General features: G+C 44.4%; 1 protein-coding gene across 1 annotated transcript in view; it reads left to right on the top strand.

Moving 5' to 3' along the window:
* The window catches only part of LOC147718609 (COMM domain-containing protein 5-like), a 147,573-nt gene that overhangs the window by 87,602 nt on the left and 32,302 nt on the right, over positions 1-27,669 (top strand). Inside the window, exons 4-5 of the mRNA XM_086918571.1 lie at positions 11,384-11,434; positions 12,316-12,411. Of these exons, the coding sequence (XP_086774697.1) occupies positions 11,384-11,434; positions 12,316-12,411 (147 nt within the window). The remainder of the gene's footprint in view (positions 1-11,383; positions 11,435-12,315; positions 12,412-27,669) is intronic.

Here is a 27,669-nt window from a genome sequence, read left to right as displayed (position 1 = left end):
CTTACTGCATGTGGCTGCTTTTGGTCTCTTAAGCGGTGTTTTCACCTGTAGAACAATAGTTAAAAACTGCACAGGTTAGAACCAGCATCTTCTTTATTCCCCATTCGCTGCCACTGTCCATATTCAGATCAATTGCTTTTTTAGTAGATTTAGGTTTTTATATAAGCAACTTCTAGAAATATCACTACCCTGTAGTGCACAGTCCCCTGGCACTTTTATTAGCACTCCATGCAGTGTATGCATTATGGTTTGTACTATTGGAGTTTTTGTATTCTTAACTCACCTACTCAAAAAAATATATATTTACAACCTGGAGCGGATGGGAGGAGTGACATATGAAATTCTATTTCATGGTATTTAGCAAAAGCATAGTGAGGTTTAGAAAGTAAGGGCCTGATGTAGTAATTCATGTTGCAAAAAATCTGGTGCAATTTGTGACCATCATTTTTGCATCCGGTTAAGAATTTTATGAAAAACCTATGTATTAATATGTCGATTCGCTATATTCTGATTAGGAGTTGGTCAAATTTAATATTAATGAGATACGTTACAAATTGTGACCAACACTGACTGGTGGCCATCACAGAGATGGTGACCTACCAGGTCAGGAGACTACCATGTCTGTAATGGCCATTCAGTGAAGTAAATCGATTTTTTGTTTGTTTTGTTGTTTGTTTGTGTTTTATAAAAATGTGTCTTGTTTTCCTAACTGGAAGCATGTCTGCATTTAAAAAAACGTTTTCCTCTTTTTTTTAAAGTTTATTTGATAGCTGGCAGTAGTCCTCTGGATCACTGCATGCTTTCCAACAAATGTTTATATTTTGACATTCACAAAGGAGGGGGGGTCCACTTCCCCAACTGCGGCCCCAAGCCATTGCCAGTGGCTGAGATTAATTCAAGCATTCCATCCATCACCTTGTTTTTGATGCTGTTAGTGTGAAGGGGATGTCCAGACATGGATCCCGTGCTCTTTGTGCCACTAGAACCAAGCTATACCTGGCTGATGAGCCCTAATAATCGCAAACCCGTTCCTGGATTTCTTGTGTCCCGGTTCAGGCTGAATCGTTCCCACTGGAGCAGGATCAGTACTGATTTGCATAAGACTGGGCCAAACTGGGGAGCCTTGGTGGGAGACAAACCATGAATTGAAATGCGACCCGTGCTTACTCTGACCTGAATCATTATCCACCGTAGTTGTTACTTCCGGATGAGACCATCACCTACCATTTGTTTATCCTAAGGGCGGACACTTTCCACAAGATAGATATACATTTTATCCATGAGTACAACAAACTCCTTGGGGAAACCTTATCCAAATCACATAGAACCGTGCAATTTCTGCCCATGCTCAAGGAGATGTTGAAGTCTGCGACAGACACGTTCAAGGAACCAGTCAAAGCCAGCGTGGTGACACCTAGGGTAATATAAAAGAAATATAAACCCTACCCCAAAAACCATCCATTCATAAGAGGTAGAAATGTATGTTTATTTTGAAGCTCCCACTTCTCCGTCCACTCTTTCTTTTGAAAGCGGTCTGTCACAGCAGGAGCATCCCAAAGCTGATAGCCCGACAACACAGTCCATAGGAGTGACTAGAGTTCACACCTGGATGTCAGCTACAGTGATATGTGTATCAAAAGGTTAGTCCAGGGCCCCAGCCCTACTCCTTATGATTCTCTTATAGCCCATCTCCTTCATGAGATGTGCCCAGGCCCCTGCCTTGTAACCTCTCATTGAATCAAAGAGCACCCCAGGGAAACCAGGCTCTTGCTTCTCCTATATATGCACCCCACCCAGCTTAAAGGAATGCAGCTATACACAAATCTGTCTGGAGAGTGATACACTACATCCTCTCCATGTTTTACTATACAGGTCTGGGTTTCCCAAAATGGAACTCAAGGTCCTCTATGTAGTGTACCATTCACCTGTACACATACACCCAGTGTGTGTATACAGCGTACACCCACTGCATAGCACTGTATCCTTCCTGAATTGTACTACTCATAGGCACATATACACCCAGCTGATATATTTAATATGCACGCATTACCCAGCACTACATCCTTCATGTACTGTTCCACTCATGAGCACACTTACATTCAGCACATGCATTTAGTATGCACGAATTGCACAGTACTGTATTATTCCTGTATTGCACCCTTCCTAGGCACACATACACTCAGAGCAGATAGTCCACTCATGCACTGCGCAGCACTGCACACCAAACCAATGTAGGCCAAGGGTGAGGTTAAGCCCACAGCAGCAGCGGAAATGTATATATACATGTGAGCCAGTATGCGTCACTCCAGTGACTGAGGTTAAAATGACTTGTTCACCACTAATAATCACTACACGTGATGCTGCCGCCGCCACCACCACGCAGGTGCTGCTTCACTCCTGGTGAAGGCAGTAGCCTTCTACCACCATGCGGGTAGCGGTTGGTGCAATCTACTCGGTCCAACAAGCCCACCAGGGGCGGCTCCTCCATGTGGGTGGAAGACCGTCTCCCCACTGCTTACTCACAGTGCGAGAAGCAAAAACATAAAATGGTGTTTTAAATACCATTTTATGTTTCTACGTCTCGCACTGCGAGAAAGCAGAAGGCAGGGATTGTTTTGGGGCAGTGGGGCGTTCCTGCTCCAGGCAGGGGAGGAGTGGCTAGTCCACTGTTGTGGGAGCTGACTGTTAGGTCGGCCCCAGGGCGAACCAAACCAGTCATGCACACTCTGTATTTTCTCGATGTAGGCTACATAGAGAAAATGGCCTATCCATAGACGCCTGTAGGGTCGGCGTCCTAGCCAATCATGGCTTAGGGGAGGGGAGGGAAGCTGCCTGCTTCCTGTTTGGCTAGGAGATAGTAGACGTGACGCGGGACCGGACAAGATGGTAAGTTTAATTTGCTGTTTTCTTTAACTTAAATTACCCTCTGTTCTAAAACCCCCACCCCCGGGCGACATGCCGGATGCGACTGAAGACCACAATCTTTGAGACAGACCTATGCCATGGGGCACACGCATAATCACTCCATGCTTGCCTATTACAATACAAATCAGCATTTGTGATCCAGATCTCAGTACAGTTATGGAACTCAGGGCAGAGATGCATGCCAAGTACCATGCAGATGACTTTTCCGAACCAATCATGGCACTGAGGTTATTAGGTGCTTTTGTAAAATGCATACTCGCGGGGTGTAAAATGTAATCCCGCCACTTGGCAGCCACAAAGTATGTGTTGGGTTTAAAACACATAAATAAAATGCATTGTCATAATCATTCATAATCTTTATTCAGTTACATTGAAGATACAATTTGCAGGCTTACAACTTAGCAATAAATAAGATAACATTTAAATATATTGCTGTCAGTAAAATAAAATAGTTAACATCTAAAAACATCTAATCATACTTGAAAATACAAGTTTACAAATTAGGTACAAATGTAAATCATGAGGTTCGCGGAGAGGAAGGAAGATACATCTGGTGGAATATTCAGTTTCTAGTTGAACAAATTGGGTGCATATTGGGTTCACTGTAAAGTTTCATAATTGCGAATGTCTCCGAAAGGGCAAAACATCCAGGGGAAGTGCCAATGTGCCAGTTCAATTATATATAAAGTACAGATTTTGACCACTAGGGATAATAAAGTGCAAGTGCAGCAACTTATTTCCAGAAGGAAGGTACTTCCAAAAAGAATAGCTCTGTAATGACAATTCAATTATAAATGAAATGCAAATTTCAACCACTGAGATTACTAAAGTGCAGATACAACTATCACAGCAATCTCTTCTTGATTTGATCATCCATTATTTATAAAATTACAGGGTACTACAAGCTCATTGGTTCCATTCTGCTCAGTCTGGCATACGTATCATAACCCTAAAGACATCAACATTCCAGACCTTTTCCCTTTACAGCTAATAAATATCTGCTTAGACTAAAAACGATTATTTGGGATTTGTTAACTTTTTAAATTCTCAATGCTTCTAAATATGACCTAAATCCCATATTCCGACATATTGGCTTAATCCACTTTTTCATGGAGATGGTATATACGGGACAAAATGCCAATAGCTTGAAAGCTTGCAAAAGCTAGACCTATTGTATTGAAAATGCTTGTTTTTAACATTGTGAGATTTGCTGGTATTCACAGGATGCTGAGCTTGCGCCAGATTCAAACCTGGTTTCCCACATGTCATGGTCAGATTACCGCCAAGAGCACCTCAAGCTTAACCAGACCCATGCGTCAGGTTGAGCTTTCAGTGGCTCTCCCCCACCCCCTACTATTGGGAAAGTTAATGCCCATAAAATAGGAACTTAGTCGTATTAACTAACATTTTCCTTAGCCTCTCATTTTACCCACCTTGCCTTAGTTACCAAACTGAGCATGTCTGCAAATTGTGTATAAAAAGACCTAAGCATCCCATATTTTCAGGACAAGGGATTATTTGACATGGAGACCTCTTTCCACGAGGGGTGAAAAGTAAGTTGCTGCATGTCAGCTGACCACTACCCCAGTGGCCAGTCCCAGCGGCGTCTCCTCCACTAAGATGGAGGAGCATCGCCCCACTGCTTTGCAGCAGTGAAATAAAGGAAATTTAAAATGATAAGAACTTGAGGTTATTATCTTTTTATGTTTTATTGATGCAGCAGGTTTGTGGATGAGGTGGTGCTGCTCTGATGACAGAGGAGCAGGGGAGGAGTGGTTTGCCTACTCCAAGTGTGCATGAATGTTTGGCCGGCCAAACTGTCATACGCAATTTGCAAGTCCTCCACGCAGTCTGCATTACAACCTGCGTGGAGAAGTTGCCCAGGCGCCCATTCCCTGGCTGAGCGGTGAACCACAGCACTAAAACCAATCACAACACTGCATTGCAGCATTGTAATTTTCTTAGGGGACCTGGGTGCTTCCAGTTCCGGCCCCAGGGGAGGGATGGTGACCGAGAGACAGAGGAGAGACACCACAATCAAGTTAGGTTTTTATTTTTCTTCTTTTTTAAACCCCCAACATGTTCAACCCGATCCATGCCAGTCCTCTGCTCAAGCGTTCGTAAGCTTGTGAAAATGTATGATTTTCGTTAACCTCAGTACTTATCATATGGTATTTTTGATACTTCCTCAAAAATGTTCTTAATGAAAATCATAGGTTCTTGGTCTGTTGGAAAACCAGATGAACAATTACATTTCATATTGTGAAGCAGTTCTAGGCATAGCTTTAAGTGAGCTGGGTCCTGCAGGTGCTCATCATGTGCTGAAAGGGTCGCCTATTGGCTCTCCGTTTTTGTCCTCACCATCAGCGTGAAAAAAAAAATTGAACTCTGCAGCAGTATCAGCCTTTACTGTCTTTGAAGTAACTTCAAAGAGACTCGTTATAGTTCTTTCAGTCCCATCATTTCAGAATGGAAGCGTTTTCAATATTATATACAGCAAAGTCATAGTTGTTGCCTAGTTATTTTATTCAAATAACAACCATTGGCAAAGCCAACGGTCCTGGCTTGTTGTAGGTGTAATGTAACTTGGATATATTATCTATCTGGATGCAACAATGAAAGCAGTAAAATACCAGACTTGCAGCACACTATGCTAAGCTCGGAATTTTAACTTGGGTATTTTTAATCTACGCCCTTAATTACATCAGCCCTTTGAGGGACCCCCAGTTTTTTCATTCCACTTAAAACCCTGGTCCTAGGTTATCACCTGGACATGGAGGAACCGTATATAGTACCACTGAGAAGGAATTTGGAATTGCCGTGGGTGGCTTACTTCCCACCTTTGGCAGTTGTGAGCCTCAAGTCAGCTTCGACTGTGGGTAGCCTGAGGTGGAATGCATGGACTTTTCTTCACCAAGTACCCAGGATAGTCTTTGTGGCATCGTGCACAGTTTGGCCTAAGTGTCATACCAAAGTTTACCGTTTGTATGTCCCTTAGCTCCTCGACAGCCTATTTGTTGCTGAGGGGGTTATCAGAAGGACAAACAGTGTAAATTCGGACTATTCTGAGCCCATTTTCCCTACAGTCTGTCCTTACTGTCTTCATCCTTTCTGTTTTCTGAGTTCAGGCTAGCGCTATGAGACCATAGGGTGATATATGCGCTTAACAGAACCAATACATAACTTAACATAAAGTGTAGAAAGTAAACATGGCACTGGCACACCGTTACTTTCTGTTGCTGCCATTTCGTCATGACTTCTTGGAATAGGGGTAGCAAGGATAGGCCTAGGCGTGAAATTTCATTCTGCTTGTGGGCTTTGCAGAGCTTTTTCCACTCCGTCTAGCATGCAGAATTCCCAAAAACTCTGCTCCACATAGCGCAGTGGAGTTTTTTCGTCACACGCGCTCGCCAACATTAAGTTTGCAAGTGAGGAAAATCCTACTTCAGACCACCTCCCGATGACATTTCTCTATGCGGGTGATCACAGATAGCAGCTTCCTCTCGAAGGACATCTACTTGAGCAGCAGAAAGAAACAGTGCCCTCTTGTGTTGCGCATTAAACCGTCCGCGCTGGTTTTCCAGGGCCGGCCAAATACCCGGAGCTAAAAATCAGCACGAACGACGTTACCCAACACACTCCTCCTCTTGTTGACCTCCACGTAGCGCGGCGGAGTATTAGGGTCATTTCACGGAGTTCCGCATATCGCAACTCTGCGAACTCCAGCCAGACCTTAACAAGGTCCGTGTGAGGGGTACCAGAGGCTGTGCATGGCATAGCAGTGACCACCCATGGGTACCCCTAAGTGATGCCTGTCCTAGAAAGGATGTTGATGAGTAGGTTACTCCAGACTCTCAGGGTAGTTTCAGTGGGTTATTTTGACAGTATTGCTTTGGTGGAAGGAAGGTGTATCTGGGCCTTGCTTTTGTTCCTCTGTTTCGGCAGAAGGTATTGCATCTCAAGCGGACTAGCAGATTGTGATTAGATGGAATGATGTTATTAAATGTCTCTCCAATGTTGACGTGAGTTGTGTCATGTAGTCCAATGTTCAGACATTGCGGGTTATGCATGTAGGCTGGGGCTACAGGGAACTTTCTGAAGTTAAGTCTTCGAGGCTTGTAGGGGCTTGAAGGCTGGTTCTTAGTACAAGTAATGGGTTTGTTTTTAATTTGCGAACACATTGTTCCTAGAATGTTGCCAGGAATGAAGGGGAAGGTTACTTTATAATGGCAATCGCTATGAATTCTACTTATGACAGGTTGAGTTGTATGTGGTCGGCTGCCACTCTCTGCCCGAGTGTTAGTTAGGCAAGACATTACATGCAGCATATCTAAAAAGCAAAGAATTTGGGGTTAAAAGTTGAAATGATGTGGTACCTTCCCAAGCAATTCCAAAAGAAGACGGAATAGCATGGTCTATGAACAACCACTAAGAAATCTAAAAGGAAAGAACAGATTTGGATGGCTTATTATTTAGAAAGAAGAGCACAATTCAGCTACTTTACCCCAGTCCTAAACCAGAGCAAAGCATATCGAACACTATTTCATTACCAATGGAGTTAAATACAGCACCGAGATCCAGTAGAGCTAGGAGAGCAAATCTGTTGACCTCTAGTCTGCAGAGTAGGTAGGTAGATGGGTAGAATAAGAATGGGGTCTACGGTGGTTAATATAAATCGATAACCCTCCTGATAAGTGGCAGGAATTATTGGCAATGTCCCAGCCCATCCTCGGACACGCAGTCTGGGATGTAGTTTCACTACAGGCCACTTTCAATTGTATGTTTGAGGTCCTTTGGTTCTGATTTGAAATAATTGCTCACATTTTTAGGTCGAAGCCTGCATTGCAGGGCATGCCCTGCTGCAGGCAAAAAGATATTGTGAGCAGGGGATTTCAGTATGGCGTGAAGCCACGCCCCTTTTTTCCATTGGCAGGCCTCTGGAAACGGAGGCCTGCCATTGGAAAAAGCTCCTGTTTAGCAGATTTGTATGCTCGAGGACTCCATGACCTGCCTTACGGTAGCACAGCAATATTTTTAGAAATATTGCCTTGGCAACCATGAGGCAGGTCAGGGAGTTCTGGAGGGGCGGGATTCAGTATCCTGTTCCCGCCCCTTTTTTTTCGTGTGCGTGCGGTTTTCGTCATTGTTGCCTCGTTCTCCTTGCTGGAAGGAGGCATTGCAGTGGATGGACCCTCCTTGTTTTATTTAGCTTTCGAGCGGCAGTACTTTAGCTGACGAGTCTGGATGTTATAACCGGTTGTGCTCTGCCGCCTTCAAAGGAATGTGTGCGCTCTGCCCCCTGCCTGCGGAGGCAGGACTTTTGCAATGCAAACCAGGAGGGGTAACACAGTTTAGATTCGAATTAAACCGCAGGACTTTGATGTGCTGCTGAAAATTTGGTGAAGTGAAAAGGGGGAGTAGCTGTCACTTTGCGTTTTCTGTCCGGTACCAGCGTTTTATAACACCTAGTTGTACGTCCTCCCTTGTGTTAGTTTATTCATATTTTTAATTCAGGTGCACGTTTTAATACATCCGCGTTAAGGTTTTACTTTGCCATTATCATCCTGAAAATGAAAAAGTGAAAAAAAAGGCCACACGTATGTCACAAATGCAGAGAGTTACAGCGCCGGCTAATTCTAGCCCATCTATAATGATAAACACCCTTCTCAGGCAGAAGTCCTATATGATTGTGTACGGCTTGTCCATACATTAACAATGCCAGCGCCTCTTAAAAAGTAATGCAGGCCGTCCACGCAGGTCGCCAGTCAAACCTTAACTCAACTCACTCCTACTGAGTGTTTTGTAAATAAGTTGCGAGTCTAGTGTTTTAATTCATACCGCAGTCATTGCTAGGCACCTCGAACAGCAGCCGAGCCCCGGAGCACGCAGGAGCTGTTGGGCGCGCCGGGATTTGCCAGTGAAAGGTGCAGTGTTTGAAGGGGCTTGCAGGTCGGGTCGCCAAAACAAAGCGCCGGTGACGCAAGCGCAGCGCCAGGAAGGGCCCGGACCTTGTGAAAGCACTAGCCTCAGATTTGTGGACTGCTTCCCTGACCTCTGTTTAATATATATGAAGTGAGTGGACTTTTAAAGGCAGCGGCTCCTTAATCTCCTAAAGTAAGCACTGTATGTTAAAGGCACGTCTGACTTAATGCGGAGTGCAGCCAAATAAAATACTAAAAGGGGAGGGAGGGATACGCTTGAATAATTAATCTTTGTAATATGAATCAACGTTATGAATGGGCCTCTTTATTCGTGTGTGTTTGCATTGTGTTTCTGTGTGGGCAACCATCTATACATATTAGTGTGTTTGTACGGATGTGTGTGTATGTGTTCGTGCCTATTCACGACTGTGTGCGTATGTGTGGTGTGTGTGTGCGCCTATTCACTCGCGGGTGAGTGTTTGTGTGTGTGCCTCTTCATTTGTATGGTTTCCCGAGTGTGTGCATTGTGTTGGTGTTGGCACTCATCTATGCATATTAGTGTGTTTGTAAGGATGTGTGTATATGTGTCTGTGCATATTCGTGTCTGTGTGTGGTGTATGTGCCTATTCACAAGCGGGTGGGTATTTGTCTGTGGTGTGTGTGCCTATTAATTTGGGTGTGTTTGCCCGAGTGAATGTGTTGTGTTTATTTGTATGCGCGCCACACTCATCAATGCATATTAGTGTGTTTGAAAGGATGTTTGTGTGTGTGTGTTTCTTTTTTATATATGTGTAGTTACCTATATGTGTGCCTGCGTTTGCAGTGCCTAAATGCATTTTTGTTTGTGTGTCTGCGCTTGTCTTTATATATGAGTGTGTTTTTAAGGCATTGCATGAATAAATGTGTCTCTGTTCTACGCCTGTGTGTGTATATGTGTAAGATAGTGTATTTGTTACGGCTACACTGTGAAATAAACATGTATGGAACTTGGCGACAATGAAAAATAAAAACAATACACTTGTTCCAGGTCCTCCCCAAGCCTTGTTTACTCTTAATGTTCCTTTAAAGGGTGTCATTTCATACCAACGGGTACCCAGTTCGACGTGTTCCTGCCACACGTGGCATTCAGACTTTGTATGTGTAGTAAGCCTGTTCGTATTTTTTAAACTGTATTTGATTTCTTTCCAGCTTTCACCAATGTTCTTGGCTTAAAGTGCTTTAGAATGATTTGCTACATGTTTCGAGAAACTTGTAGGGGAACCGTCTTTCATATTATATTCTCTTTATACTCATTTTCTTAGCACAATGAGCTTTAAAATACACAATCTTCTACTACTTTCTCCAGATACATTTTGGAATAGAAAACAATAATTGCAAAACACCATTAAAGGTAATGTGCACTTCAAAATTTCACAATAGTTTGTAATTTATTATCAACAAATTCATTGGGTGACCCCGTACTTTCCTCCCCTAAAATCCCTTTTGCATTGTTGTTGGGTGGGGGCATGTTCCCAAAACATATACTCCTGAGTGGGGCCTGGATTTAAGGCCTAATATATTGAATCTTACATTGGTTCCTTACAATACACTCACATAATAAATATGTACAGAATGTTGGGGGTACTTCTTGTGTGAACACAGACATTTATTTTGAGAGGTTGCATAGACTTGTGTGACAAAACAAATTGCTTTGTTTCCAAGCAAAAAAAAACATGCACTGATAGCAAATAGTATTTTCTGAATTGCCAGTGTTTTATTAATTAACCAATGCATTTTCTAATCTACTGGGTTCTGTTCCGTTTATTAGAATGTCATGATAGGAAGACAATAATGCGACAATAAAAGCACCGGGATACTCCGTGGAGTGGCCGTGCGCTATAGAAGTATAAAAATAACATAACATAACAATGTACTGCATAAGTAGCATTTAATAAGCTGCATTATTTGCATTTTCCATACCTCCTAATTCAACCAACATTGTTTCAGGAGTTCTGCCAGTCACACAAGCTGTATCAATTTACGCTTGATTTTAAAGTGATCCCTACACCAATCACACTCTCACTTTGCTGTTGTAAATCCTAACAAGCATTGGCATAGTCAATAGGTCTCGCCTTTGGGACCTTATAAGTGTTTAGCCATGCAACATTTGATTTTGTTGAACTGTGATATTGTGCTGCATAACTAAATACTTATAAGGTCCCAAAAGCGAGACCTGTTGGCTATGCCAATGCTTGTTATTTATAGGTGCTAGGGCGCCATCTTCTTTCCATGCCATGCACCAAATGGGTCGTCTTGCTAGACAATTGACATATCTCCAATGTGATTGATCAATAATTACTTTTTGTACAAAACCTTTCATACAACCATTCTGCAGGAATGTGTCTTGTTTGTGGATTAGAAGGAGCACGTATTCCAAAAATGTCCACTATTAGACATTTGGAAATAATGTTTTTTGAACTACACAGGATACTTTGTTTGAGGTATAATATGAAAGATTTTTGCGAGCTTAACTTTACTTTTTTATTCCTATTTTGAAGGATACCAGAAGAATTCATTGTGGATCTAACCAGCGTAATCTTTGGAAACAGGTTGGTGTTCTTTGTATAATTTATATTGAGTTGCATAGGTGGGGTCATTTAACTCATATGCTAGTGTTCACCCCACTACGGGAAGTTAGTGTCCAAACAGTACAAATCACTGATCTGAGTATGAAAACTAAAGTGTTACTTGGCTTTCCCAATGAAATATCCAAGCAGAAAATCCTATTGGTAACATATTCACTTGTATCACAATCCCTTGCGCCCTTCCTTGCATTCCACTATTTAGCTGAACTCCACATCACCTTTGGCATACTTGCAACCTGCCACTATTGTTAAATCTTCCTTATCTGTCTGAGTGTTTGTGCCATAAACTGCCGAGTAGATCTTGCATTGATGAATTATAACCACCTACTGCATCATGTCCTTAGCACCAGGGTGCCAAAAACTCAATTTAGAACCCTTAGAGTGTATGAAGGACTAGTGTGTCCAGTGTGATCTCTTGCCAATTAAGTATAAACCCTGCTGTCTGCTCCATTTTCCCGGAAATGTTTGACTAGTGTATGTCCTCTGGATGAGTCACTGACTGACGATGCATGCCAACTGAGGGTATATAATGGTTGTTTGGGGTAGTTTATGTATTTGTAAAGCTAAATAAAGAATTCAAGAGTTTGGAGAGTGATTGTATTATTCAAGGTTTAAGTTATATTCCAAAGTAACAAAAATAGAGAGACCACCAACTTGCAGCTCTCTTGATGATTGGGTTCCTAAATGAAGAAACCACTAGCCATTAGGAGGTCTTTCCTCATTACCAGGTGCTCCGCAGCGGTAATATGTACACAAATTGAACATTAGTTCTGTAACCTCTTATTTTCAATTCTGCTCATCGCTTACCAATAGCCATGTCATCTTCTTTTTCTATGTACTGGAAGACGCCAAGTTCTTGAAGATACTGCATCAAACCAAGAAACCCGGTTACCTAGCATTGAAGATTTAAGATGGAGAGTTGATGTGGCTATTTCGACAAGGTAAAGTGTATCAGAGATAACTTTCTTACCTGAGCAGTTTTCAAACATTTCTAATGCTACGTTGACGATTCTTCACTAAACGCGAAGATAAAAAAGCTAGTGTTTAACATTTAACCCCTTCCATGCTGATGACGAACCCCAGCCGTCATGCACTACGGTGCTCGTGTGCTGATGACGGCTGGGGTTCGTCACGGCCCGGCCCTGTTCGTGCTGTTTACAGCACACCAGGGGAATCTCGGCCGCATGGAAGGGGTTAATACTTCTAAAGTGCAGTATTGGAGCAAAGTATTACACAGTTAATAAAGCAACACATGGATAGACATTATACTTCGACTTTATATAAACAGCATCTAATCAAACTGTTAAGTTCAACATAAGGCCATGAAGGTCGAAACCAAGACAGAATACTAGGATATCTAAATAGGTTACATTTACATACATAATAGCTATGTAGAATTTAACTACTTGGTGATCACAGGGAAAATCTGGCGGTGATCTGAACCTCTGGATTTCCAGTGTGGACCTTTGTTCTAGACTTGTGACAAACATGTGTTTATTCAGTTATATATCACAAAATAGATGTGTAGAGGTGGGACGGGAACATGTATTTAAAATTATGTGAATACACACTTTTCAAAACCTCAAATAAATATTCCTTCCACTTAGCTGATCTCCTAAATTGTTACCACTACCGGTTGTGTACGTGGTGCAAACAGTGAAGGGTGACTAGCATGGCAAATGAAGGTATCGAAAAAAAGTAATTTCTGAATGTGTATCTTTCCTAATACTGAATGTACATGTGTGGCATTGGTTGACAATCTGGCCCAAAAGAAGGTTATAGTTGTAGCCGCAAAATAGGCCTGAGTAATTTGCCTGTGGGGAATGTATGCCCAGTGTCTCTGCGTCGGTTTCCGATCTTGAATTAACTGCACTCTGGTGACACTGTGGCAGGGTCATTTAGAGCATGTGATTCCGATTCTGAGAAAAGGTGGGAGCTATTTGTCTTTTTCCCATGCTGTCTGGTACTAGTATGGTAGATATAAAGGCTCCAGTTCTTATGCGCTCCGCAATAAGGGCTACCACCCACTACAACTCACTGATCAATTCTGATCTTCCTGAGAATTTAATTGATGAGCTTACGGCGATTTTCAGTGAAAAAAACTATCTTAACTCGTAGGGAGAGAAAAAGGAAAGAATGTTGCACATATGAGGTCCACGTCTCATCTCCCTCACCTAGAGGATGGCCTTCTTTTAACTAGGACCATAAAATTGGGCAGGCTACATAAAATGCCTTACTTGATGCTCTATTTATAGCTACTCATCAAGTACCATATAGAGAGTACGGCAATTGAATGCAGGCCAGTTTTTAAGTCAAGCCTAGCCAGCCCATGAGCTGTCTCTCCAAGGCATTCTTTATTTACCCAGTGGGCTTACATCCTGCCCACTGCTTTTCATTTGTTTGTTTGTGTCCTTTAAAAATCCTTGCTTGCTAGTGGTAAATCCTTCCTCTTTGTCCCTCCTTTTTCTCTTTTGTTTCCTCCCACGGAGCAGGGACCAAGTACTGTATCTTTATGCTTCAGTTGTTTATGTTAGGGGGAAACTTAAAAAAAAAAATGTTTCCTGCTCGTGTCTTCTGTGCATATTCAGCATTATTCCCTGTCTGGGCCGTCCCTCCACCCGCCCGTCGCTGCTTGCCACACTAAACCCCTCCTCCACCCGACCCGGCTGTAACCATTTTCTTAGTAAGCTGTCAAACTGGCAGGCATCTCACACAACACATGCGCTGCTGTTTTGAGTCGCTTGTTGCTCCGACGGTCCTGTAATTCACCCCCACCATGCCCATCTCCGCTACTGCGATATAGGTCCGTACAGTTTTATTGCTGCTCTTTCACTCCCAGTCACAAGGGAATGGGATCCTCCCTTGCAAATCTCACACCGGCTGCAGTCGGCACAGAAAGCCATGCAGCCTCCCTAAGTGTAAAGACTCAGATCTGACATATCTACAACCACAGCCTAGGGAAGCTACACGGACCTCCAATTCCACCAGCAAGTTGCTGCGTCCACATCCCGTAGCAGGGGAGAAGAACTCAGGCCGGCGAAGAGCAGCAACTTAAAAGTCCATTTCCACCATGTTTAAATCCAAAGTCATAGAAAAAACACTAGAGCGTACCGGAGTTAGTTTCTTTAAATGTGTGCATGGCTAGTAATTGTAATACCCCTATTAAGACAATGAAGAAACTGCCTTATAACAGCATAATGTTTTTTCATTGCATGCGTAATCCATTATCTGATGCCCTATCAGGGAAGTTGTCATTCTTTCTTAGTACACGACTACCGTTTCTCTACACTAAACATGTCTGCAGCTTTCGCGCTCTGTCTGCTCCCAACTTCCAGCGAACAATGGTTTGATGCGATTAATCTCTATGCTTAATTTAGGCGCCGAAACCCACAAACGCGCAGGGAGACACACAGAAGCAGCACAGCAGCTTTGAATTGGAGGGTTCCTTCTTCAGAAGTGGCATTCTGTCATTGCATTTTCTCACAATCTCTGTTAAACTTTTGGTCTTGAGCCTCGCAGGCGTGAGTTGTGGTGCTGGCTATTGGGGAGTGGGGGGGCAATTAGAATGAGGGGCTATTTTGTATATTTGCAAGACAGGTGGTTGATCACACATACTCTTCCCCTCCCCCTTGTTTGACAGTTAGCACTACAGCCTTTTGTGTGCTCTGCACTTCTGCCCTGTAACACTGCGCCCTGCCCTGTCTGTGTTCTGCGCCGCTGACACATGCACATTTGCATTTGTACGTGCAAGCAGCAGTGCCTTCTGCCCAGTGTGTACAGAGAAGCATACCCATCCCTGCCCGCGAGTGCGAAGGAGCACTGCTCTGTGTAGCATCAGCACCACTGCCCATCTACTGCAACACCCAGCACTGCCTAGGGTCTTGAGTGTGCTGGACACCACAGTTCTTTGCGTGCTCCGCGACTGTGCCCTGTGCAGTGTGTGTTCAGCAGCACTGCCCGAGCTTGTTCAGCAGGACTTCCTTCATGCCTCACGTGTGCTCAGCACCACCGCCCTCTCTGTTCTTTACAGCATTGCGCCATGCCTTGTGTGTGCTCTGTAGCCTTACCTCTGTGTCCCATGTGTGCTCAAAGATCAATTGATGGGCAGAATGCAGAACAATGTCATACATTCACCCCAATACAGAGATCTGGGCCTAAATCCATTGTTTTTTTGCTCACCATGCAATTCCAGTTTGGACCCAGCCATTGCTTGACTCCAGTGGCATGGAGTGCAAGGGACCCACGTCTGGGCATACCTGTCCCACTAGGGGTGACAAATGGAAAGAGAACAATTGATGGACAAAATGCAGAACAAAGTCCTACATTCACCACAATACAGAGATCTTGGCCTAAATCCATCGTTTTTTGCTCCCCATGCCATTCCAGTTTGCTCAGCAGCATCTTCTGTTTCTGTGTGTGCTCAGTAGCACTGCCCTGTGTGTTTTCAGCAGCACTGCCCTGTGTGTTTTCAGCAGCAATGTCCTGTGTTTCAGCAGCACTGCCCTGTGTGTTTTCCGCAGCACTGCCCTGTGTGTTTTCCGCAGCACTGCCCTGTGTGTTTTCAGCAGCACTGCCCTGTGTGTTTTCAGCAGCACTGCCCTGTGTGTTTTCAGCAGCACTGCCCTGTGTGTTTTCAGCAGCACTGCCCTGTGTGTTTTCAGCAGCACTGTCCTGTGTTTCAGCAGCACTGTCCTGTATTTCAGCAGCTCTGTCCAGTGTTTCAGCAGCACTGTCCAGTGTTTTCAGCAGGACTGGCCTGTGTTTTCAGCAGCACTGCCCTGTGTGTTTTCAGCAGGACTGGCCTGTGTTTTCAGCAGCACTGCCCTGTGTGTTTTCGGAAGCACTGCCAGATGTGTTTTCAGCAGCACTGCCCTGCGTGTTTTCAGCAGCACTGCATTGCGTGTTTTCAGCAGCACTGCCCCGCATATTTTCAGCAGCGCTGCCTTGTGTGTTTTCTGCAGCGCTGCCCATTGTGTTTTCAGCAGCGCTGCCGTGTGTGTTTTCAGCAGCGCTGCCGTGTGTGTTTTCAGCAGCGCTGCCGAGTGTGTTTTCAGCAGCGCTGCCGTGTGTATTTTCAGCAGCACTGCCCTGTGTGTTTTCAGCAGCGCTGCCGTGTGTGTTTTCAGCAGCAATGCCCTGTGTGTTTTCAGCAGCACTGCCCTGTGTGTTTTCAGCAGCACTGCCCTGTGTGTTTTCAGCAGCACTGACCTGTGTTTCAGCAGCACTGTCCAGTGTTTTCAGCAGCACTGCCCTGTGTGTTTTCGGAAGCACTGCCAGATGTGTTTTCAGCAGCACTGCATTGCGTGTTTTCAGCAGCACTGCATTGCGTGTTTTCAGCAGCGCTGCCTTGTGTGTTTTCAGCAGCGCTGCCTTGTGTGTTTTCCGCAGCGCTGCTCGTTGTGTTTTCCGCAGCGCTGCCCGTTGTGTTTTCAGCAGCGCTGCCCGTTGTGTTTTCAGCAGCGCTGCCCGGTGTGTTTTCAGCAGCGTTGCCGTGTGTGTTTTCAGCAGCGTTGCCGTGTGTGTTTTCAGCAGCGCTGCCGTGTGTGTTTTCAGCAGCGCTGCCCTGTGTGTTTTCAGCAGCGCTGCCATGTGTGTTTTCAGCAGCGCTGCCGTGTGTGTTTTCAGCAGCGCTGCCGTGTGTGTTTTCAGCAGCGCCGCCGTGTGTGTTTTCAGCAGCGCTGCCGTGTGTGTTTTCAGCAGCGCTGCCGTGTGTGTTTTCAGCAGCGCTGCCGTGTGTGTTTTCAGCAGCGCTGCCGTGTGTGTTTTCAGCAGCGCTGCCCTGTGTGTCTGCAGCAGCACTGTCCTGTGTTTTCAGCAGCACTGCCCTGTGTTTTCAGCAGCACTGCCATATGTGTTTTCAGCAGCACTGCCATATGTGTTTTCAGCAGCACTGCCCTGTGTATTTTCAGCAGCACTGCCCTGTGTGTTTTCAGCAGCACTGCCCTGTGTGTTTTCAGCAGCACTGCCCTTTGTGTTTTCAGCAGTACTGTTCCATGTTTGCTCAGCAGCACTTCCCGTTTCTGTGTGCGCAGCAGTACTGCCCATGCCCTATGTGTCTCATTAGCACTGTCCTGTGTGTGCTCAGAAGCACCCCCAGTTTCTGTGTGTGCACAGCAGCACTGCCCTGTGTTTTCAGCAGCACTGCCCTGTGTTTTCAGCAGCAGTGCCCTGTGTGTTTCGAGCAGCACTGTCCTGTTTGTGCGCAGCAGTACTGCCCCATGCCCTGTGTATTCTCAGCAGAACTGTCCTGTGTGTGCTCAGCAGCGCTGCCCGTTTCGATGTGTGCTCAGTACCACAAAAGCCCTGTGCATGCATAGCAGTATTGCCTAATGCCCTGTGTGTTCTCAGCACCACTATCCTGTACCTTGCATGTGCTTAGTGAAATTGCCTCATGCACAGCATGTGTGTTCTCAAGGTTTGCATTACATGTTGTAGTTGCACCTTTGATGCTGTACCACATGGGGGCGCAGCTAAACCAGCAGTGACGTCTATGTGTGCAGCCTGCCTTTGGGCTTCATAACAAGTTCTCCGGCATCCTTCAAAGTTTAAACCATAGCTTGGCGAGGCGGTTAGTGGCACGTCGGAGATAGGTAATAATTCTAAAAAGTGGCTTCGTTCCTACTCGTATTGAATGAAAATTATGATGCGCACATTCACCCTGATACAAGCCTTATTCCACCAATGCAATCTCAAGCCAATCCCTAATGTATCACAACAGCTTCTTTCTAGCTCATGGTCTTGGGTTTTGCTGATGCTGCTACCACCAGAATAATGTGCTGCATGGCTAAACACTTATAAGGTCCCAAAGCAAGATCTATTGTTATGAACCCCAATGTACCCAGATATAGGCCTAGGTAGTTACAAAACCTTTTCCTGCATCTGTCCTATCATTGCTCTACATAACGGGTCTTGCACTGACTTTTTACCTAGTTAGGTGCTACATGACTGTCGTGTGTTTTTCTCCAGAAACTAGCCTCATGTATTATGCATGAGGATTCTCTGTATCAAAGCAGGATTACCATCTTCTGCATAATAACTCTGTATAAGGGTAACCTCTATTGTCATCCTTGCCCATCATGCCAATAGTACACTTGTAGGTAGAACCCTTGAGGGTACCTTTCAGGTATATAAGCACTACATCTTCCCTGGGCAAACCAGAGGAGAAAAATACCTCCATGCTGACACAATGACGCGAGACATGAAGTTTCTGAAGCAGACACTCCAGCATGCAGCGGTCTGACATCCCTTGCGGGGTGTCCATCTCGAGACTAAGACGGGGTCCTTCGCTATCCCACATCAGGTTGGCTATATCCTAAGGGGATTCTTGGCTCTATACCTACATACATGCTAGGTACACTTAAGTACATCTAGTTAGGGTTGCATCGTAGGAGTACGTATTATTATTGCCATGTATCTATATGTCTGCATATATTCATTGGTTTAGCACTATGGCAGAATTCTACCTCTTTTTTACTCAGTTGGTGCTAATAACCGTATGTATCTTTCTAGCTTATGGTTTTCACAATACACATATTTTATACTAGAATGACGCTAGCTCAATAAATGTTTATTGAAAACATCCCCATCGTTTATTCTGTATATCTCTGAGACAAAATGAGCACGAGTGACTGAGCGAAAAGCACTGTACTGTTCCCTTTCCACAATCTCTGAGGGGATAGGGTTGTCATGTTCGATTCTTTCCAAGGAGCTATTCGCTCCTTGGTAAGAGGGGCTCATAGTGGTACTCTGAGCTAGCTTGACTAGCACACTAACATATCCTTTGGAGGTGTCAGGAACCAGTCTGTACACCAATCCCTCAGTTCATGTTGTCTAAACGTGCAGATCCTATATAGGTTTGTAGGAACTGCATAACACTATTGGCCATGCCACTCGCTATTGGTCTGATTATTGTTGTGGATCTTGTTATGTTCTTATCAGAAATCTGCTGTTTTGTTATAATTATCTTTCCATGGTATCTGGATAGGGTTATTTGCATACTATGTAATGTAATGTAATGTAAAAGAAGTTTATAAAGCGCAGCTAACACCCAGCGGTTTCTTGGCGCTAAAGCAAAAGGAGGCCGACAGTCCGTGGGGCCAGAAGCGTTAGTTGTAGGCATTACAAAACAGGTGGGTTTTAAGAAGGGACCTAAAATGGGTGTAGGAAGAGGCTTGTCTCAGGCCTAGCGGGAGGGCATTCCAGAATAACGGGGCAAGGAATGAGAACCTTAGTCCTCCCAGTTTTTTACGTTTGAAGGTCGGGGTCCGAAGTAAGGCCAGGTGGGAGGAACGAAGATTGCGGGAGGGAACATATGGATGTAGTAGTGAGGAGACGAAAGAGGGGCCTGTGCCTGCAAGGGATTTAAAAATTATGCACCCCAATTTGAACTTACAGCGTTCAGATACACGGAGCCAATGGAGGGATTTTAACAGAGGGCGGACATGTTGTTGTCTGGGCTGATGGTAGATAAGCCGTGCCGCCTGGTTTTGTACAAGTTGTAACCTCTTCAGTTGGTAGGCCGGTATGCCAACGTAGAGCGAGTTGGCATAGTCTATCCTAGAGATGACTAAGGCCAACAAAGCCAGGGTAAGAGCCTCGGTGGTCAGGAAGCCGGCAATCTTTCGGATTTTCCTTAACTGGTAAAAACTAGAGGAGACTACCGCGTTGATCTGGGGCTTCATAGTGAGATCGTTGCTGATGATCCCGAGGCTTTTTACTGAGTTGACAGGGTTGGGGGGAAGGCCCAACTTCGTGGGCCAGAAGGTGGATTTCCAAGGATTGGCAGCCCCCCCGACGAGCAGTAACTCTGTCTTGTCGGTGTTGAGTTTCAGATGGTTCACCCCCATCCAGTCACTGATGTGACAGAGGGTGGTTTGGAAGTTGTCGATGGAATGGTCCGAGGAGCGAATATCGACCAACTGAATGTCGTCTGCGTAGTTGAACGCGGTGACACCGCTGCCGCGTAAGGACCGAATGAGGGGAGTGAGGTATAAATTAAAAAGAAGAGGGGATAAGAAGACATGGTCGACTAGGATGTTATGGTCGACCGTGTCAAAGGCGGCCGACAAGTCCAGGAGCACCAGTGCCTGACTGGTGTTGGAATCAGCCCCTCTCTGCAACTCCTCCATAACTGAAAGTATGACAGATTCCGTGGCATGGTTGGGTCGAAATCCGGCTTGTTGGGGATCAAGGAAGTGAGAGTCTTCAATAAAGGTGCTCAAGATGTTGGTGACAGGAGACTCAATGACTTTACTAAGTTAGGGGAGGAGGGAGATAGGGCGGAAATTACTCATAACCGTGGGGTCTGCCGTAGGTTTCTTCAGAATGGGCACAACCTCTGCTCTTTTAAATGACATGGGGACTAGGCCAGAGGAGAGATAGTTGTTCAGCAATGCCAGAGGGGGGGGAAGGGCAGGCTGTAAAGGCCTCACGGAGAATCAGGGGAGGGCAACAGTCCGTGGGGGATCCGGAGTTAACCTTTTTTAAGAGGGCAAGAAGCTCCGTCTCCGAGATTGGAGGAATCTGAGTCAGCTGCGTAGAGTTGGGAGAGAGCAGAGAAGGGTCAGGCCTAGGGGGGTGGGACGGGGTCGAAGATAGAATGCTGTTCTTGATATTGGCGATTTTCTCCACGAAAAAAAGATTTAAAGAGTCACAAAGGGCACGAGAAGGAAGAGGTTTAATGGTGACCCTATCTGGGTTTGACAATTCCTCCACGATAGAGAAAATATCCTTGGTTCTAGTGGAGGAGTCAGTAATTTTTTTGGAGAAGTAAGTGGTCTTAGCTTGCAGGACTGCTAATTTGTATTCCTTAAGCAGGGTTGTAAATCGTATTTTCATGTCAGGGGCGTAGCCGCGTCGCCACCGGCGCTCAGCCTGCCTGAGGCCCAGCTTCAGGGCTTTGAGGTCCTCAGTGAACCACCTTTGAGCGTCATGCAGGCGTTTAGTCTTAATCTGTCTAAGTGGGGCCACAGTATCGCTTGCTGATTCTAGCCAATGTGTAAGGGCGGAGGCTTGGGTATCGATGGATCCAAGAGTAGGGGGGGTGGAAGATCTAAGTAATGTGACAAATTCACTGAGATCGGCCATGTTCCAATTCTGGGCCGAAAGGTTACCTTCCAGGACTCTGCTAGGGCAGGGGGCAACCGTGAGGGAAAAAGAAATCATATAATGGTCTGACCATAGACTAGGTGAAATTGAGAGAGCGGTTAGGTCCAGGTTGGAGGTCCAAATCTGTTCCAGGGTGTGACCCTTAATGTGAGTTGCTGATTTTATGTGAGAGAGACAGTTCATGCTAGCTAGAAGGTCGGAAAATGTAGCAGAGCAGGCGCTCTCTTTGACGTCAGAGGGCCAATAATTGAAATCACCTACGATTAAGATTTTAGAGTTATTGATGACAAGTTGGGAGAGCATGTCTCCAAACATTGTATGGAAATTGGGCATGGACTGAGGGGGACGGTAGACTAGGACACAGATGAGCGGGGTCACTGGAGATTCAAGTCTCAGCACAAGGTAGTCGACCGAGGGAATACCGACTGAAGTCAGGGCGGAGAATCTAATAGAATTCTTAACAATCACTGCAACCCCACCTCCCGATTTTCCAGAAGCTCTGTTCGCTTGGATGATGTAGTAACCAGTGAGGGTTGCCGCAAGAATGTCAGGGACAGACTCCTCATTGATTGAAAGAACAGGTAATTAGGAACAAAGGTAATTGGTGGACATAAACTGACATCAGACAGTAATGCCCCATGCCCCGGCCAGCCGCGGACGGGCGCAGACGGGCTTGCCTTAGGCGCGCCTGCTGCGCTCGTCCGCTGCGGGTCCGAGGTATACACATTTTTTAAGGCGGCTAGTGGGGGGGGGTGTGGCCTCGTGTTAGTGGGCGTGGCCTGTGGTCTGCTCAGATGATGGCGCCGAAGAAAGATTGCCCCCGCCCGCGGCACGTTAACCTCCGCTGCGCGGGATTGACCAAGTGGGAGATAATGCCCAGGAAAGCAGGTATGAATAAAATCAGAATACAGTTCACAGTTTTTTAAAAAGCATTACAATCGCTCCCTGCTTCCGCCTCAGGAGTGTCAGGATCCTAAGCGCGGGCTCGTATTCAGCCCGGCGTAAGGAGGGGGCGTGGCCTCGTGTTAGTGGGCGTGGCCTGTGGTCTGCTCGGATGATGGCGCCGAAGAAAGATTTCCTCCGCCCGCGGCAGCGTTAACCTCCGCTGCGCGGGATTGACCAAGTGGGACATAATGCCCAGGAAAGCAGGTATGAATAAAATCAGAATACAGTTCACAGTTTTTTGAAAAGCATTACAATCACTCCCAGGCTTCCGCCTCAGGAGTGTCAGGATCCTAAGCGCGGGCTCGTATTCAGCCCGGCTTAAGAAGGAGGGGGGGCGTGGCCTCGTGTTAGTGGGCGTGGCCTGTGGTCTGCTCGGATGATGGCGCCGAAGAAAGATTTCCCCCTCCCGCGGCAGTGTTAACCTCCACTGCGCGGGATTGACCAAGTGGGAGATAATGCCCAGGAAAGCAGGTATGAATAAAATCAGAATACAGTTCACAGTTTTTTAAAAAGCATTACAATCGCTCCCGGCTTCCGCCTCAGGAGTGTCAGGATCCTCGTACTAGTTTATATTATTTAAGTTTTCTCCCTTTTAAGATCCATAATAAAAATGTAATGTTTGCTTTGTCTAGTCTAGAGAAAAGGTACACCTTTTAGCAAAGTTTAATGGTACGAGGTTTAGTTGCAACTTGATGTGAGGATATTTAAGTGAAAACAAGGAGATTCTAAGAGCCAATTTTGATAGTCAAATACAGGGATATTTACATTTGGTCAAAAAGGTGCCAAGCAGCATTCTCAAGGATCACAATTCCGGCCAAGAGAGGCAAGGGTATGCACATTTCCAAAGTTTGTAGAAACTACATTTTTCGGTCTGATTCATTATTAGAGCAGTTACAATGCCATAAAAAAAGAAACCTATCAGCACCAAGAGGAACAGTTGGTTATTAAGTACTTTTCAAGTGCACCTAGTCTTCGCAACTTACATTTTACCTTGAGTCCAAACATAGAATCAGTAAGAAGGAGTACAATTTTTTACCATGATGAGACAGAAATAAATGCAATTAAATGCAACATATAACAAGAATACAGAAAGGAAACCCGAACCGTATCCCACCACGTATATTAGAATACTGCCGAAAGTAAATACAAGTAGAATTACTGTAATATATTGTGTCAGACAGTGGCCACTCGGAGAGCAAGTTGGTTTTCGGTACCCAAGGAAAAAACCCTTGCTTAAGGTCACAGTTGATTGGAGAGGGGTTTAAAATCCAGTTGTTTTAATAAACTGATGTCATTGTTATAAGACTGAATACAATTCAAGAAAAGTATAATCACAAAAAACAATATCATTGGAGGCAGGCGGGTTATAATTTTACCTGAAATGACGGCAGCCCACAAAAAAGTGAGATAGCTGTGCCCGTCTAGACCAATACCTTGAGCAAGCTGATCTCTTCTTGTTTAGACCAGGTTCCCCATTCTAACAAGCATTGACATAGACAATAGGTCTCACCTTTTGGACCTTATAAGTGCTTAGCTATGCTGCACATTATGCTGTGCCGCCAGGGATTGAGGAGCTATACTATTATTATACACTGGGTCATGCAGTCTGATTCAAGAATACATGCTTGCCTCAAGAAAAAAATGTGTACAAATTCCAAGACTTTGTAGTGCACAGACGGAAAGAAAAGTGCCTCACTGCAAGTCAGCAGCACTATAACATTCTGTGTGTGGCTGTATCATTAGAGTATTGAACAGCCTGAAGAATTAGCCTATTGGCAAGTTATGCTTAACACAATAAGATGACAGATTTAACACACCTCCCGCTGTAAACTATGTACTGAATTTACAAAAGCCAAATTTTTGAGCAGTGGTTAAATCTTGCTATATGTCAGTTCAGGCTATCTCCGAAGCTAAAGACCACTAGTGATCTGTTCATGAATAACTTTTCAGGAAGCAATTTAATCTTTTGAACGTTTTTTCACAGGCCCAAAGTCAGCTGGAATTTCAATTATGCCAACAATCTTTAACTCTGAACACTGATATATTATATAGCTGGCACTAAGCTAGAGCAGCCTCGTGTGGTACCCTGAAGTTAACCCTGGGGCAGGAATTGCAAACTACTGTTTCAAGTCATAATCTGTGAAAAAGAGTCTGAATGTTACTTCTGAGCTTAGAACAGCTGTGAGATGCAATCCTCTCCTAGTCTTTATTTAAGGCAGCAATTACAAATTAATGAAATTAAAATCTTATTAGGGTAATTGGAAACTTTCAACAATAGAAAGCACGTACAATTTGTTGATCACTCATTTTATCCCTTAAGCGATCAGGCGAGTCTTATTGGACATCTGTGGTTGCATAGAAAACAAGTCCCAAGTTTTGAAGGGCAATCTAATGCATCCTGGGAAATGTAGTGTTTGCTCCCACTGAGTCAATAGGAGAGCAGCAACAATCATACTGGCGTTTATTTAGCATTTTAAAACCTTTTCCTGAAGTAAACACAATTAATTACCTGTAAAGTTGCTAAACTGAAAGCCCTGCTCATCTTTGGCACTTTTTAAATGACAGCGTTTGCTAAACATCCCGTGATTATGGGCAAATCACCTCTGCCTAAAAAAATCAAATGTGTCCTTGTGCAAAGTAACTGGTGCTTATGTAAAGCACTCCAATACCATCAGGTCGAGTTTACGCTATATAAAATTGCAACAAAAAAAATGGTAGCCACAGTACAAAATAAACAAACGGCATGTGTGCAGCCATAGAAGTATATTGGTTCCTTTTTTGAAGGCTCTCTTCCAAACTTTCACAGGACTTGAACACTGTTCATGGATGAAAAAGTGCAACTACAGTAATAATGAACAGGCGGTGTCGGTGTAGCCACAGTAGTACGCAGTGCCTGTGCAGAACTGGAGTTAGCATGACCTGTGCAGATGCCGTATAACATGACACACATGACACCAGAAACTGTCACTTGGGAACAAAAGTAAAACTAACTCTTTCCAACAAAACATGCTCCTGACAGATAATAAATGGGCCTTTCCTACCTTGGAAGAAGAATTCAACAGGAGGGCCTCCACACCTCATAGAAACAAAGGCGTTGCCCCTGCAAACTCCCACAGTCCTAAGGAAGCAACAAGGTTTCACAAAACAAGCAACACATATAAAAAACACAGCTGATTATAAAATATAGAACGAAGTTAACAAAATGGATGCTGCCACAGCAAACGTTACAGCGTGTTTATAAACTATACAACCAAGGAAACCAAATGGATGCTGTCAGGGCAAATGTACAGCTGAAACTGATTTACAACCAACACATAGAAAAAAATAGAGCAGCAAACGTTACGGTGTGTACATATATTTAAAATACAGCGGCAAACATTACATTGTGTTTTCGAACTGTGCAGCCGAAACCTATTTAGACGCAGCACATATGTAAAATACAGCAGGAAATGTTACGACGTGTTTTAGCACTGTGCAGCCAAAACCTATTTACAAGTCTCACATATAAAAAATACAGCCAATTTATGAAATATACAACAAACAAAACAAAATGAATGCTGCCTATAAGACGAGCAGAAACCAGCCAAAAAAGTAGTTTGCATAAACACACTGACAGAGCAAAGTGAAAGGATACAAATAATAGGCGCCAGCTCGGTGAGAGGGAGCAAGACACCATGAGGAGGGAAAAACACACCTTATCCACATAGAAGCAAGGGAAGCACAAATAAATTAATGAAAAGCGATGGGCGGGCTGTAAGCCCACAGAGTAGATACAGAATGTCTTAAAGAGACCGCACATGCGCTGCCTAGGCAAGACCTAAAAATGGGGCCAGTAAAATATGTTTTTGGCACTATATAAGTGTGGAGTGTGTTCCCAAATACAGAATAAAGCCCTACTCACTCATTTCTCTGGGGATCAGTCGATTTTTTAATTTAACAGAGTTTGCTTTACTTATTGAATGAGGGGATGTGCTTAATGATTTTAAGGCTGTAAACAAATTTAGCTCTGGAAATATATTGATTTGAAATGAGAAAGCATATTCAGTACGATTGTGTGAATAATTGTATGTAACGTATTATATGGATTATATGATCTGAGTGTTTCAAGAATGTTTAGAGAGCAGCATAAAGTCCTGCATGTTGGGTCACCACAAAAGGAAAATTTGAGATGAGGGCTAGTAAGAGAATGAACTCTCCTGCAACTACCATCAGGACTGAGCATACTTTAAATATATAAAGGAAATAATAATAGTAATATTGCTTGCTTGGTGAGTTAAAGAAATGCATCTACCCTTTGTATAACACCAGATGGTGTTTGGTTGTGTTTGATGCTGTTCAGCCTGGTGTCGCAAACACACAAAAGGTGATGTTAGGATAATTGCAATAAGTCTATAAGTAACAACTGGCAATCGCTCAGGATAGCATTACAACCCATCATTCTTTTGCCCACCATGCCACTTCAGTTTGGATCCAGCCATATGCAAATCAGTCTTGACCATGCTCCAATAAGAACAGTTGAGCCGAACTGCCAGGCAGTCCCTGAACTGGAACACAAGTTACCCAAGTGTGTGCCAGTGTGCACTTGATTGTCTGTCAAGACTTTTGGTTTTGGGAAGAGTGGACTGAGAAGAGGAGGACGTAGCTGGGAGTTTGTGACTGGTGACGGAGCAAATGAGAAGGAGGAGTGGAGGGATTATGCTTCTCTGTTGAGGCCTATTCCCAGCGGGTGTTTTATGTCCAGTAGATGGCCTTGGAAAAGGTAATAGGCCTCTTGAGTAAGAGAAGTCATTCTACAGCCTGAAGAATATTGGAAGAGTTCCGTAAATAATACTTAAAGGCTGACTGAAGGTTCAGCAAAATGGTTTAGTGACTAGCACTACATAAGTTAGTTTATAATAATTTTCATGATTGTTAGTATTATTGTTGGTATTTCGAAATGCCTAATGGTGTAAAGCCAATCTAGGAAACAGTCCAGGGTGGTTGTGAAGAGATGACTACATTCAGATATGATTGACGGTTATGTGAGAGTCAAGGTGCCACATGCTTACTTTACATGCTCAGTCTAAAGCAAGGTTATAAAGTGAAGATCAGAGCCTGACATAAAGCTTGCCCTTGAGAGCGAGCAGTTAGGCGTTGGTGAAAATGGG

The sequence above is a fragment of the Lissotriton vulgaris genome, chromosome 4_1, assembly GCF_964263255.1.
Source record: "Lissotriton vulgaris chromosome 4_1, aLisVul1.2, whole genome shotgun sequence".
NCBI classification, from domain to species: Eukaryota; Metazoa; Chordata; class Amphibia; order Caudata; family Salamandridae; genus Lissotriton; species Lissotriton vulgaris.
This window is presented reverse-complemented; position numbering and strand designations above follow the sequence as displayed.